The following is a 13,712-nucleotide window of genomic DNA, read 5'->3' on the forward strand; positions in this document are numbered from 1 at the left end:
AAATAACACAGATTAAATACAATAATTTGTGCACGTTCAAATTCACTGCTGCCATAATGTTAACAGTTTAATTAAAATGTCCTTTGTGGCGTCTGTTTTTATATTGTTTATCGACAGTAACATTATACATATGTATATTGTTTGGATTAACTAGACGAGAAGACAGACATGAATGTTAATCGTACTGAAAATAAGTAAATATTGTTAGCTGATGCTAACTGTCTAGCTAACAAGATTGTTGGTGCTAAGTTGATGTAATTTTTATAAATAATGTCCAAATATTTTTATTCAGCCACATATATATATATATATATGGTTAGAAAAGAAAGGATGTGATGTTCAGAACATGGTAACTACAGTAATTATCAGTGGGAAGAGATGCACCCCATTTGGCCATAGGTGTTTTTAAACCACAGACAAGATTTGAGTAGGAAAAAATCATTATGAAAATTATTTTATTATTTTTTTCCTTAAAATTTTCTTTCTAACTTCAGGCCTTATTATCATGTCATATTTACAGTACAGACCAAAAGTTTGGACACACCTTCTCATTCAAAGAGTTTTCTTTTTTTTCATGACTATGAAAATGGTAGAGTCACACTGAAGGCATCAAAACTATGAATTAACACATGTGGAATTATATACATAACAAAAAAGTGTGAAACAACTGAAAATATGTCATATTGTAGGTTCTTCAAAGTAGCCACCTTTTGCTTTGATTACTGCTTTGCACACTCTTGTCATTCTCTTGATGAGCTTCAAGAGGTAGTCAGCTGAAATGGTCTTCCAACAGTCTTGAAGGAGTTCCCCGAGAGATGCTTAGCACTTGTTGGCCCTTTTGCCTTCTGTCTGCGGTCCAGCTCACCCCTAAACCATCTCCATTGGGTTCAGGTCCGGTGACTGTGGAGGTCAGGTCATCTGGAGCAGCACCCCATCACTCTCCTTCTTGGTCAAATAGCCCTTGATGCCTTCAGTGTGACTCTACAATTTACATAGTCATGAAAATAAAGAAAACTCTTTGAATGAGAAGGTGTGTCCAAACTTTTGGTCTGTACTGTAACTTTGATGTTCTGTAAAACAACTAACTTTAAAATACTTTGTTCTTACTGGTAAAGATCAGATGGTCAGCTCTGTTTTCTCTCAGGTAAATCACAGTGTAAGCTTCACAGTGAACATTACTCTCATCAGCGTAGTCCATATCAACAACAAAAATATATCTTGACTCCATATAGTGGTTATTTTGAAAAAATCCCAGGTATTTTGAGCAGTAGGATTATAAAAAAATGTGCTAATATAAAATTAAATTAAGTAGCCTATATAAAATTGCAAACATCTATCTTGCAGTACTTTTTTACTTAAGTACATAAAAAATTTAGTACTTTTGTACTTTCACTTGAGTAAAATTGAAAAAGGAGTACTTTTACTTTTACTGGAGTAATATTTTACCATATGTATCTGTACTTTTACTCAAGTACTTGATTTGTGTACTTCGTCCACCACTGAGAAAGTGATACTTGAGATGATGGGAGAAGCATTTTAGGTCAAGCCTTGTGTTACCAAAAGTGGCTGAGTGCTGTTGTTCTCATTTCGCTGTAAAGTTACAGAGCACTTAATATTATTGCCAGAAGAATTGTAGAGATCAATTATGTATGAAAAAAATTAGGTCAGTGTTTTGCTGAGGGATAGGCTTCAGAAAAAATGCAGAATATATATCGTTGTAATGCCCAGTAATAAAATGTTAAATTAGGGAGAGACAACCCTCCCATCAATTTAGGATGCTGCCAAGTAGAAGACTTAACTCTAGTTTGTTTGTTGTTCCATGTAAATTTGGAAATCAAAGATCGAATTTGCTCAAGAAACTTAGGAGGAGAAATTGAAATCATGAAAAAACTAATTAAGACGTGGAAGAACGTTCATCTTAATGAAAGAAATTATTCCTTGTGCAGAAATTTGGAGAGTATTCCATCGCTGTAAATCTTAGGTCACCTATTGATAGATTTGCATATAATATTTTATGCGAGTGATTTCTAATAACTTTGCGTATATTTTAATTCCTACATAGGAGATAACATTGCTAACAGGAATGGAGGGAGGATATTGAACATTAGTGGCAGGTGAATTTAGAGGGAGTAGTGTGGATTGATGCCAATTTATTTTATAACCTGCTAAATTCTTAAATTCACTGAACAGGGCTAACGTGTGAGATCTTGACGTTGGAGAGGAACCAAAGAATGTCGTCTGTATAAAGTGATATAGAATGTTGGGATATATAGATTTGTGCTCTTTTATGGCTTCAGCAAATAATAATGGTGAGAGGGCAGCCTTGTCGTGTTCTCCTCTGCAATGGAAAGGATGAGGACAGACCTGTGCCTGTGATAACAGAGACCAGGAGAGTTTCGTATAGAATTTGTATCATAGATAAAAATCTTGGACTGAACACCAGATGTTTGAATACTGCCCACATATATAGCAACTCAAATAGATTTACACAAGTAACCAGACCGAATTCTCGTAGCGTCCAGGAGGGAATCAAATTGACAGTTCGCCTTTTGAGAAGATTCTTACCCAGTTCTTCAATGTCATGGTCGAGACCGCTGACAGATTCGTTCGCCTGCTTGACATTTCAGATCTGTTAGTTGTGGTTTCACCAAATTATCTAGGGTGATATCAGGTAAAATTGGCCATTTAATGTTTGGGGGTCCCAGCCCCTCTGGAATTTACAACCAATGGCTAAAAAGGATTTCAAACTGTTGTCATAAGTGTGCTTGACAAGTAACAGGTGATTTGATTGGTTTATGGTTGCTACGGTGGGTGAGGCAATAATTCTTATCAAGACTGCACCAGAAAGCTGCATGGTATGATATCACCCTACAGCTGCTTTGACCGCTGCCTGCACTGCCTTATCGAAGTGCTGTTGTTGCTCTATCGAGGCCTGTTTAACAGCTCTAAGAATGGCGTTGTCGAGTTCCTCGGTTGATAGGCCTAGGATTTCTTTCAGTCTCTTCTTAATCGGGGATTTTGTACATTCCCTTTTTGTTGCAGATTTGATAGACGACATTAGTAACCAGATGAGTAGGATTCTTAGCACGGAATTCTCCAATATGTTAACTTTATGGGGATTTGAGGACGAGCCTAAAAATGTACAGCCACATCGCCGGTCAAGGTCACGTGACTCCTCCATATATAAAATATACGTATTTATATATAATATAAAATTGAATAATATACATTTATAAATGTATAAACATTTTCAAAATATATAATGTATGTGTATTAATATATAAATAATTCAATATATATATATGCACAAATTACAGTAAGTTGTAAGCTTCTCTATAGCTAAGCAAGAATTTTCCTGTGTATGTTTCCTTTGTGTAAAAATGGCCTGTAAATGTAATAAGAACTGTCTTATTTAGGATATGTATCTTAATGTGTTTTATGTAAGAAAAAGTGAAGTGGATGTTGAAGATCTCGATGAAGATGTTTATTGTAGCATAGCAGTAACAAAGTACATGTAGTACCTTGGGTTCAACGGAGTCAGAATGAACCCAGAACATCCTAAGTTCAAACCCTTTATACATTTTCAGTTTACTACCCTTCATGTAAATGAAGCTCCTGTAACAACTGTAGTCTCTATGTTAATTGAGTTCTGACACCCCTTTGTCTGATGTGGTTCTCAGTGTCCCACACCAATCCCATTCTACAATTGGTCACCATTTGCTCAGGATGTGATCATCCCAAATGGTCTACAAAAAACATAACTGTTGACTTTCTTCTTCTCTATAATAATTAAGCCATTTTAGGAAATGAGCATAATCAAATATTGTGGAGTGGAGCTGGGTCGAGGCAGACTATAATATCTTACAGTGTTTTATCATCACTCCCATTATTTCCTCCTGACGAATGTGTTTGATACTCCTTTATATTTTATGAACTATATGTGATAAGTGTAAGAATTAAACTGTACAATTTTTTTAGGTTTTCAGGTATTACCTCAAAAATTATTTATTTATTTATTATTATTATTATTATTATTTAGATATATGCTTCAGTACCGTGGAGAGCGGCCTCCCGGTCTCTCCCGGTGAGGTTAGTGAGAGTGAAGGCATGAAGTATCGCGAGTCTAGCGGCCTCACGATCTCATGTATGCAGCATCACACACACTCACAACAATACTCACACTCATCTCTCGCGGCACAGATGCTCGTCGCCGCGCGTGCGTGTATAGGAGTGCCGTGACGTGACTGTTTTCACTCCCATCTTCCCAATATCGTCTCATACGGATTTGGGAAACATCATAACGGATTTTGGAAAACATTACCATCGCAAGTGCATCGATCACTGAACTGAAAGTGGTTTATTACTTGCGACCGGGCACGTGCATCGGTAACATTCTCTTGGGTGAACGCGCGAGAACAAGGTAAGGGACGGTTTTCACCCATGCTTTTCACTCTCTCACCAGTGTTTTTCACATGTATGCAGTCAGATCAGATGTAGTGTGTCTTACATGCAGAGAGCATCAGAAATCCGTGCGATCTTAGCTTGCACTGTTGAATTAAACGCCTCCCCGTTCAGCACCATCTTCTCTCCTGAAGGGCGCTCGACCTCGATCCGCTCTGAAGTGAGTCAAAAGGTTTTGCTAAATATTATATCGCTATTGTTTTCTCATTATAGTCTTGCTTTTTATAACGATACCTCCCATTTGGATGAATGGGATATAACGTTATGGCAACTAGATTATTATTTCACATATACCACTCTGGCGACATGCCCTTCACGTTGCAACCGGGTTTGGCTAGATCCGAGCGAGAAAAACCGGTTCAACCGAGCAATCGGTTGATAATAATCACGACAAATAAATGTTTGATAATAATCGCTACGAATTAATGATCGTTATTAATCGCTGCAAATAAACGCTACCTTATAAATAGGCCTAATTGGTTAAAAGTGTAGTTGCTACGAATAAATATTTGTGAATATTCGCTACATACGGTTTATAATAACCGCTACCAAACGACTCGTTAAATGTTCGAGTTGTTCGAAACGTTCTTCATTCTGTTAACTCTAATCGTGTCTTCCTGACAGATGTATCTGGTCAAACGATGGATGATTCAGTTACCAGGCCTCATAAACCTGTATTCCTTATTCATTTCGAGGAGCAAATGAGAGGTTATGATAATAACAATCCACAGTTACAGTGTGAAAATCACGATTTCTCATGTTTGAAAATATTTCAATATTACTCAAAATTGAGCAATATTGAATTTTTTTTGTGCATAAATCTGATTGTCATAAAACGGTGTTTTATAAACATTTTACTAACCAGAACTTGTAATATTAATCTGGAATGAATGGAATGTTCACAGTGATTTAATGTATTATGTGAATGTAAAAAATATTCATGCCAGCTTGGGGATTTCCTGTGGGTTTTTTTATAAATAGTTTTAGTTGCTAGCTTTGGATTTATAAATTCATCTTACCCTTTTTTCTAAGAACACAAATTAATACTTGAAAAAGATTTCTCAAGCCAAATAATAAAAATAATTGTATTTTCAGAATATTAATCATTTGCATTAATCAAGTGTTGCAGGCTGTTTAAGGTGTATAAGTTTCAAGTTTGTAATACTGAATAAGAATTAATTTCCTTTATTCCGGATGCTGGATCTAGCTTGTGTGCTAAATTGTGTTTACTCAAGTTATTTAATTATTACCAAGCTGTTTTACTAACCAAAGACAAGTTTCACTTTCACATTGGAATATATTATGAGCACTCCTTACAGTGTTTCATTGAAGTGTGTGAATTTGTTGTGTTTTTACAGGTTTTAAAATATTAAAGTTTGACGTTGGTGATCTGAAAAAGAATCTCCATGGCAGGTGAGAGCGTATAACTTTCTTAAACCAAGCTGAATTGTTAACATATTCGACTAGCATGGTATTACTGTACGGTATTTCAAAGAATTGCATGGTCCTATCACGGTACATGGCCAAAGTACACTATATGGTATGTTTTATGAGTGAACCAGGACTTTAATTTGTGTTTTTTCCCCCACAGAAAACAATTTCCCTCCTCTTCCACGGTTCATTCCACTGAAACCATGCTTTTACCAAGACTTCAACGAGATCCCAGACCACCATCGTACAATGTGCAAACGACTGTATTACCTGTGGATATGTACGTTGATAAAACAAATTCAGCATTTTATATATATGTATATATATATATGTGTGTGTGTGTGTGTGTGTGATATTCTCATTGCCATTTTATGTTCATTTTGGTGTCTGCACTGAGTAGATTACAATCTGGTGGGTTTATTTGCCATCACAGTGTCTCCTATGTTTTCAGTGTAGACATTGAGAGACACAGACGCACAAAAACTTGTTGATGTCAGTCCATATGTAAATACGTGGGGGTGTCATATTACTCTTGTGTTAATGTCCAGCTTACTATGCTTTAATGAGAAGAGCAGTGTAGTATATTCACAAAATTCCTTCCATTTATTAGCACACTAACAGGAACTATTTTGAAACGGGAGTTGAGAAAGTAAGTGTTTGTTGAGATGAATTAATATTTGTGTTAGTATCTAAACTGAATTCTAGATTTGAGTCAGATTACTACTTAGCAATTCCATTTAAGTCATTGTATGTCATACATTTGTGCTCATTTATTTGGTATCTGCCCTGTTCCAGTAGATGTAATAATTTCAGTTTTCCTTGTAATGTATCCACCTACAACACCAAATTATGAAACAAATACAATATTGACACATATATGGTATTTAGACAGTCATTATAATGAAATTAAATTATGTTTTTTAATGAAATTCTTTCTATTTCCCCCCCTCACAGTGAATAGTGCCACCCTAGCAGCGAACCTGATTGGCTGTCTAGCATGGATGTGTGGAGGGGGCGGGGCAACCAATTTTGGGATGTCCATTCTATGGCTGATACTGTTCACCCCATGCTCATACGTGTGCTGGTTTAGGCCCATCTACAAGGCCTTCAAGTGAGTTCAATTAATGTGGAGCTGTTGCTTAGGAGATATTTTAAAATAGTCTTTGTTGTTATCACTGTGCACAGCCCTAATGCAGTTCACCTTTTCTTTCACAGGACAGACAGTTCTTTCAACTTCATGGCGTTCTTTTTTGTCTTCATGGCGCAAGTGGTGATCAGTATCATCCAGACTGTTGGAATCCCAGGATGGGGAGTGTGGTAAGAACTGCTCATAGATAGATAGATAGATAGATAGATAGATAGATAGATATGCTAGGTCAAAATAACCCACGGTTGGGTGTGTCCATATTTAACTCAGCATGAGTTTGCAAAACAACCCAAACTGGGTTATTTCCAACCCAGCAGTAGTGTAGATAGATACAGCAAATCTGGGTCAGTTCTAGTTGAGTAACCCTATAGAAACTCAAATGAGTCATGTACTCACTTGCGTCACATAGTATTTTTAGCACACATATATTATAGTCTGTTTAGATTATATTAGGATGTTATGTCATATTCTGAATTTATGCAGTCTTCTCTGGTAGTTTAGTTTCTAACTACCATGTTAATGAGGAGAATGTGTCTTCTTTATGTGCTTGAATTGCAGTGGCTGGCTGGCCACCATCACTTTTTTCAGCACTAACATTGGCTCTGCTGTTGTTATGCTGATTCCAACCATAATGTTCACCGCCGTGGCTGTTCTCTCGTTCACTGCGCTCACCAAGGTACCTGTTCCTGTTCCGCCATCATTATTGTTTTGAATATACACAGGTCTCATGATGTTTCCTGAAAGTCAAGAAATTACTAATGTATGGTTATGCCTTAATATCAACAATATTGTTTTTCCAGCAGAGTTTCTGAAGAGGGTCTTGTGCTCAGATAAAAAAAAAAAAAAGTTCTGCAATTTATTCATTATTGGTTGTATAAAAATAATGACTGGCATATCGGCTACATTATGTAATTATACACAATTTAGTAACGTAATCGTTAACAATTATTAAAATTATTATACATTTTTATACTGTACATTATAATGTTGTCATAAGTAATATTGCTTTACAACATTTAACTTTGTTTTTTGTTATTTTATACAAAATATTATAAAGTCATGTTGTTTTATTATTTTTTGTATTATTATTTATTTAATATTCTCCATTTACCGGTTATTGGTTCTATGAAAAAAAATATTGACACATTTTAGCCACTATTTTTAATGTTTAAAAACACTAATAATCTAATAACATTAATTAATACAAGTATTGGAAATTAATAACCATTTTTATACTATACATTATAATGTTGTGATGCCCAAATTCACTTTAAAACATTTGATTTTAGTAAGTGTTTTTATTATTATTTTAGACTAAATATTATAGAATAATATCTGCCTTTAACAGTTAATAATTGGCTTACATACTGTATCAGATACTTTTTTTAATCTTTGAAAACACTAGTAAAACAGTAGTCTTTAATAAGTGTCTATAGATTATTATTGACAATTGTTGTTGCTGTTATTATTATTATTATTATTATTATTATTATTAAATATTTGCAATTTTTTTGGGGGGTTATTGGCTCTATGAAAATTACTTTATACTCTATACTCTTAATGCTGACAATTATCTAATTTTTGGGCTATTTTTCTTAGGGTTCCTGAGCAAAATAGATATTTTGTACAGACTTTTTCAATGGTGAAAGTCTGTATATTAAACATCAAATACATTCTGGATATAACTGTATAAATTACTTGTCGCCTGGTTAGAACAAGTGATCTGCTGAGCAATAAAACTGTCTTCTGTCTCAGGTTCACAACATGTACCGCGGCAGCGGGGGCAGCATGAGCAAGGCTCAGGAAGAATGGACCAGCGGCGCTTGGAAGAACCCTCACGTCCAGCAGGCAGCACAGCAGGCAGCTATGGGGGCTGCGCAGGGGGCCGTGCAGGGTCAACAGTACTCAGCTGCCCCAACCTACAACTATGATGAGCCAATGTAGATCCTATTCATCCACAATGGGGGGAGGGGACAGAAACAGGGTATTTGGAGGGGGGTTCCAGAGGGATAAAGTCAGTGGTTGAAACGGGGGAAGGGAGAAAGTAAAGATTAGACAATTCAAATAAGTTTCCACCAGTACAACAATAGATAAGCTTTTGCTTAAACTGTTTTACAAGTGTGTGATAGTTTGGGTATGTCGGCAGGTTTTATGAACAGTTACTTCAAACAGTATTTCAAACATGGCTGAACTGGAGCACCAGTAAGGAAACATTCCAAAGCTCACTATGTTTCCAGAGTTACTAGATTCTCAGATTCTTCTCTGTGGTAGTTGCAAACCACTTCTATATTTTTGTTTAGGTGTTAGTATTCAAGAACACATTTCCACTATTTAGCAAACACATCTTTACTCTCACGTCTTACAAATAAGTGTATGTTTTATGCACAAAGAGAAGAAATTATCAGCTTTTGGAAGTAAATTGACTGGCTGTTTTGCAGTTGAAAAAGTATGAACCCAGTTAACGGAACGTTCTGAGAACTCTGGCAATGTTCTCTCAAAGTTCTGAACAAACGTTCTTCTAGTAATGTTCAATGTCCATTCAAAGTTATCTGGTCTTTAACAATGTTCTCAAATGTTAGCACAATGTTATTCATACACCATTCATGGAACGTTTTTCTTATAAAACGTTTCAGTTGGACATTCGTTTAATGTTTTTTTTTTTTTAGTACTTTTCAGGGAACACATTCCCATAATGTAAGCAAAATGTTCAGTTTTGTATCACTAAGAAATATTTTCAAAACATAAAAAAAAAACAATTTTGAACATTTAGAGAACATTCAGAAATAACGTTTTCACAACTTAACGGGAATGTTAGCAAAACGTTCTTAGAAATTGTTTTAACCTGGGAAGTTTATAAACATTACTTTGTTTCTTTTGAGCACTTAACATCGAGTGCAAGTACAAAGAAAGTTAGTTTTCATTTTCTGTGAAGGTGCGAGGAAAGCCATTTTCTTACGTTGTTTTAGTTGTTACGTATTTTCGTTTGTGTTAAAGGTTGTTGATGTCTTAGTGAATGTAGTTGTTTTTATTAACATTGTTTTCTTTACCTCAGGATTTAATCGTCTCATTTTACTGCTGATGTACTGTCGCTGAGGTTCGGCTAACGAAATTGATTGGACGAAATATTGTACATGTACATGTTGTACGTTTGTACATTAGTTGACTTAAATGCTCTCGAATAGACTTAGTATTTAATCTGCTCTTAGCTACAGACTTGTTATATATATCACAGTCCATTATTATCTGAATCTGCGATGGAGGCAGAAATCGTATCTGTTGGTTTGCGTATAATCTCAGATTGAATTTCAGTAATTTCTGTAAAATATGACTTCTGGGTGGTTTATTCCCCACTTGTTTAAACTTTACAAGTAAAGCGTATTATGAAGTAATATTGTCTAAAGTACTAAATATGGTATCATATTAGTTATTAATTACTATCATAGTGATGTACCGTAGTCCTTCACATCTCCCCAAACAAAGTTATGTCCACGTCTAACAAAATTTTCTTGACATTTTCTGAAAAATATTTTCTCAATTATGCATCGACAAGCAATTTCTGTGTGAAATTCCTGAATTACAGATATCTATTGAAAATTGTGGATTTGTAATATAAAGTAGAGAATTTATTTAGATTTGTTGAATTGACAGTCTGAGGAGTTGGTAAGTGATGAATAGATGCTTGACTGTGAAAGTGGGTCATAGTTATATGAAAATAAAGTATGAAATAGTTTAAAATAATAGTGTACAGTATATGTAATATGTCATCTCAATGTCTCTATCAAGGCTTGTAAAATACTTTCAGGAACTGTGAAGCATCAATACGCCCATGTGTGATACCATTAATGATGTTTGGGGAGTTTTTCCTATGTGCTTTTTTGTTTCTGTAAAGGTCTTTTTGTTGAAATTTCGATAATGTGTGTATTTGGATGTTTTGAACGTATCTTGTTCCACAATGTGATGTTTAGTGCACTATTGTGAGGCTTGGTAAGACAGGACTTCCTGTGCAAAGCTTTGGCTGAGGTTTCATTCCTAACTGATACCCATAGTGTCCTCTAGTGGACTGGATGTATAAAATGTACCTGTTTGTTTTCTGGCTGTAGCCTAATAAGAAAACATTGACAGAAGCAATATCGGTATCTGTCATGCATGATTTGATCACATCAACATGTGTGAATGTTATATTTCAGCCGCACCAGCAAAAGCTAAGGTCACTGTCCTTTCCAAGATCCAACATGTTTTCCTGTGCCCTGATCTCCCAGAAGTAGATGAAACCTTGTTCATACTGTAAACTTAAATGAGTGGAACGATGCCAGTAGAGTAAAAGATAGTTGTCTTTGTATAGTGAGTTGTGTGTGGTGCTTGGTAAATTTGTGAATTGAACCAAACCTTGTGCCATGTGTACAAAGGCACTCTGTATGTGTGTAGATGTTCATTATTTTGTCAAGTTTAAAGTGGAATGTATTGTTTACTTGAAGACAAGAACTACTGTCCAGTACATTTTACAGGTTTCCATTTTTATTTACTTCTCTTTTTATTCTTTGATCTTTTTCTTGACTTACGAGCATCAAACATTTAAATTACTTTGCACTAATGTCAATTTAGCCACATTTTCCCCTTAGCTACTATATGTAGGGTACTTAATTTGTATTTAATGCAATGTTAAACCAAACATGTTTCTTGAGAAAAGCTATTCTTCAGAATCAATCAATGATGCAAACATGAAGCCCAATAGTTATGATTTCTAAAAGTGGTTGGTTTTGAAGTTTGAGATTAATTATTTTTTGGTTCATTTTGTATAACTTTTATATTATTTTGTCTCTCCCCGAGACCTGGTTTGAATTCTGTGTCCAAATCCATTCAGGGTCATGAAACTTTAATAGTCTGCTAAAACTAAAATCAAAATCATATAATGTACTTACATTTTTTGGAGTTAGCTGAAATAATACATAGGTAAAAAGAAAACTTATTTTATTTTAGCTAATTGCCAATTCAATTTCTTCAACTTTATGTACTAAAATAAATAAAATGAAACTTATTTTTTTATACATATTTAGAAAAATCTAATAAAAATTAGCTTAATTAGCATTAAAATGAAAACAAAATATTAAAATGGGCTAATATTAAATTAAAACTAATTTAAAATATTCATAAAAAACATGGTATCTTAATGCTTCTAAAATAACACTGCACCTTGTTATGAATATTTCTGTTTTATATTGCACATACACCAGTAGATGGCACTAAAAGCCAGGGTGGATTGCATCTGCTCTCTACTTAATGAGGAAAGTATACTACCATACTACAACACTGGCCTATTTACAGTTAATAGTATGAATACTCAGCATTACTTATTGTGTATGTATACTGCACGACTTACTAAATTTACAAAAAGGTTGAAGTAATTCAGATACATATGAAGGAAAAAGTTTATGAAGGGCTTTGGATGTGATGGTTAGTATCTCAAAGACTGTAATGTCACCTGTCATTTTTGACAACTGCATCTTGACTCATTGACTAAACTGATGTAAGAATCAGTGTATACAAACTTTAATAAAAATGCAAAATCAAACCATATTTAAATATGAGATGCTACAGTGCTACTCATTGAATTAAACATAAATACGACATATTATCATTTGTAAACGATTTTACTGAAGCAGCGTATCTTACTGAATGAAAGGCCTTGTTATAGCAATTCACTGAACACACTGAAGGTGAATTCAGTGAAAAGATAAATCGGGAACTATTTTTGTATCAGTCTTTTCAGAAAGAAGTACATTTAACTAAGAGACAAAATATTACAAAAATCTTCTGAGCTGGTATTCTTTTTTTCAGTAGTGAATGGAAACAAAACCATTTACAGCACCATTTTGGGGTATTGAAATACGTTTCCTCCAACAGCTAGTTCTTAGCCCTAAATGTGTACATAAATTGGCACACAAGCAATTAGGATTACATTAGCTTTCAGCAAATCTCAAAAGCTCAGTTCCAACTTTTATTAAAATGTAGCACTTTAATAATTTTTTATGCCTGTGAACATCCTGTGATTCAAAGTGTCAAGCATTTAAACAGCAACTGCAAAACAACTAAGAACATTTTCTAAAGCAAATGTGAGTAGTGCATGAACATGAAAATTCTGTGCACTGCAATGCTAGGGTAGTTGCAAAGGTGTGGCTATTTTTTATTCATTTATTTTGCAGGTTTTGATCTTTTGATTGCATTGCTTTGCAATTGCTATTGCTATTGCGTTGCTTTGTGGTTGCTCAGGGGTTCTAAACATTTAATTGTGTTGCTTTGTGGTTGCTCTGGTGTTCTAAAAGTTTTATTGCGTTACCTAGCATTTGCTGGGGTGTTCTGAAGATTTCATTTAATTGCTTTGTGGTTGCTAGGGTGTTCTGAATGTTTAATCTCGTTGCTTTGCAATTGCTAGAGTATTCTGAACATTTTGTTCCATTGCTTTGCGATTACTAGGATGTTCTGAGCATTTAATTGCGTTGCTTTGTGATTGCTAGTGTGTTCTGAATGTTTTATTTCATTTCTTTGTGATTGCTAGGGTGTTCTGAATGTTTTATTTCATTTCTTTGTGATTGCTAGGGTGTTCTGAATGTTTCATTGCATTGTTTTGTGATTGCTATGTTATTCAGAATGTTTCATTACGTTACTTTTTGCGATT

At 34.7% G+C, this 13,712-nt stretch overlaps 1 protein-coding gene across 2 annotated transcripts; it reads left to right on the top strand.

Moving 5' to 3' along the window:
* The first annotated feature begins 4,154 nt into the window (after positions 1-4,154).
* scamp5a (secretory carrier membrane protein 5a) lies at positions 4,155-11,541 on the top strand. 2 transcript variants are annotated; one of them, XM_052543541.1, is made up of 7 exons: positions 4,155-4,420; positions 5,820-5,874; positions 6,053-6,172; positions 6,847-7,003; positions 7,108-7,209; positions 7,598-7,715; positions 8,795-11,541. In XM_052543541.1, exons 2-7 carry the CDS (start codon positions 5,868-5,870, stop codon positions 8,981-8,983), a joined length of 693 nt encoding a protein of 230 aa, XP_052399501.1. In that variant the 5' UTR covers positions 4,155-4,420; positions 5,820-5,867; the 3' UTR covers positions 8,984-11,541. The 2 variants fall into 2 exon arrangements, with proteins under 2 accessions (XP_052399501.1, XP_052399502.1); XM_052543542.1 differs by lacking the exon at positions 4,155-4,420 and adding an exon at positions 4,516-4,621.
* The last annotated feature ends 2,171 nt before the right edge of the window (positions 11,542-13,712 follow it).

The sequence above is a fragment of the Carassius gibelio genome, chromosome A25, assembly GCF_023724105.1.
Source record: "Carassius gibelio isolate Cgi1373 ecotype wild population from Czech Republic chromosome A25, carGib1.2-hapl.c, whole genome shotgun sequence".
In the NCBI taxonomy this organism is placed as follows: Eukaryota; Metazoa; Chordata; class Actinopteri; order Cypriniformes; family Cyprinidae; genus Carassius; species Carassius gibelio.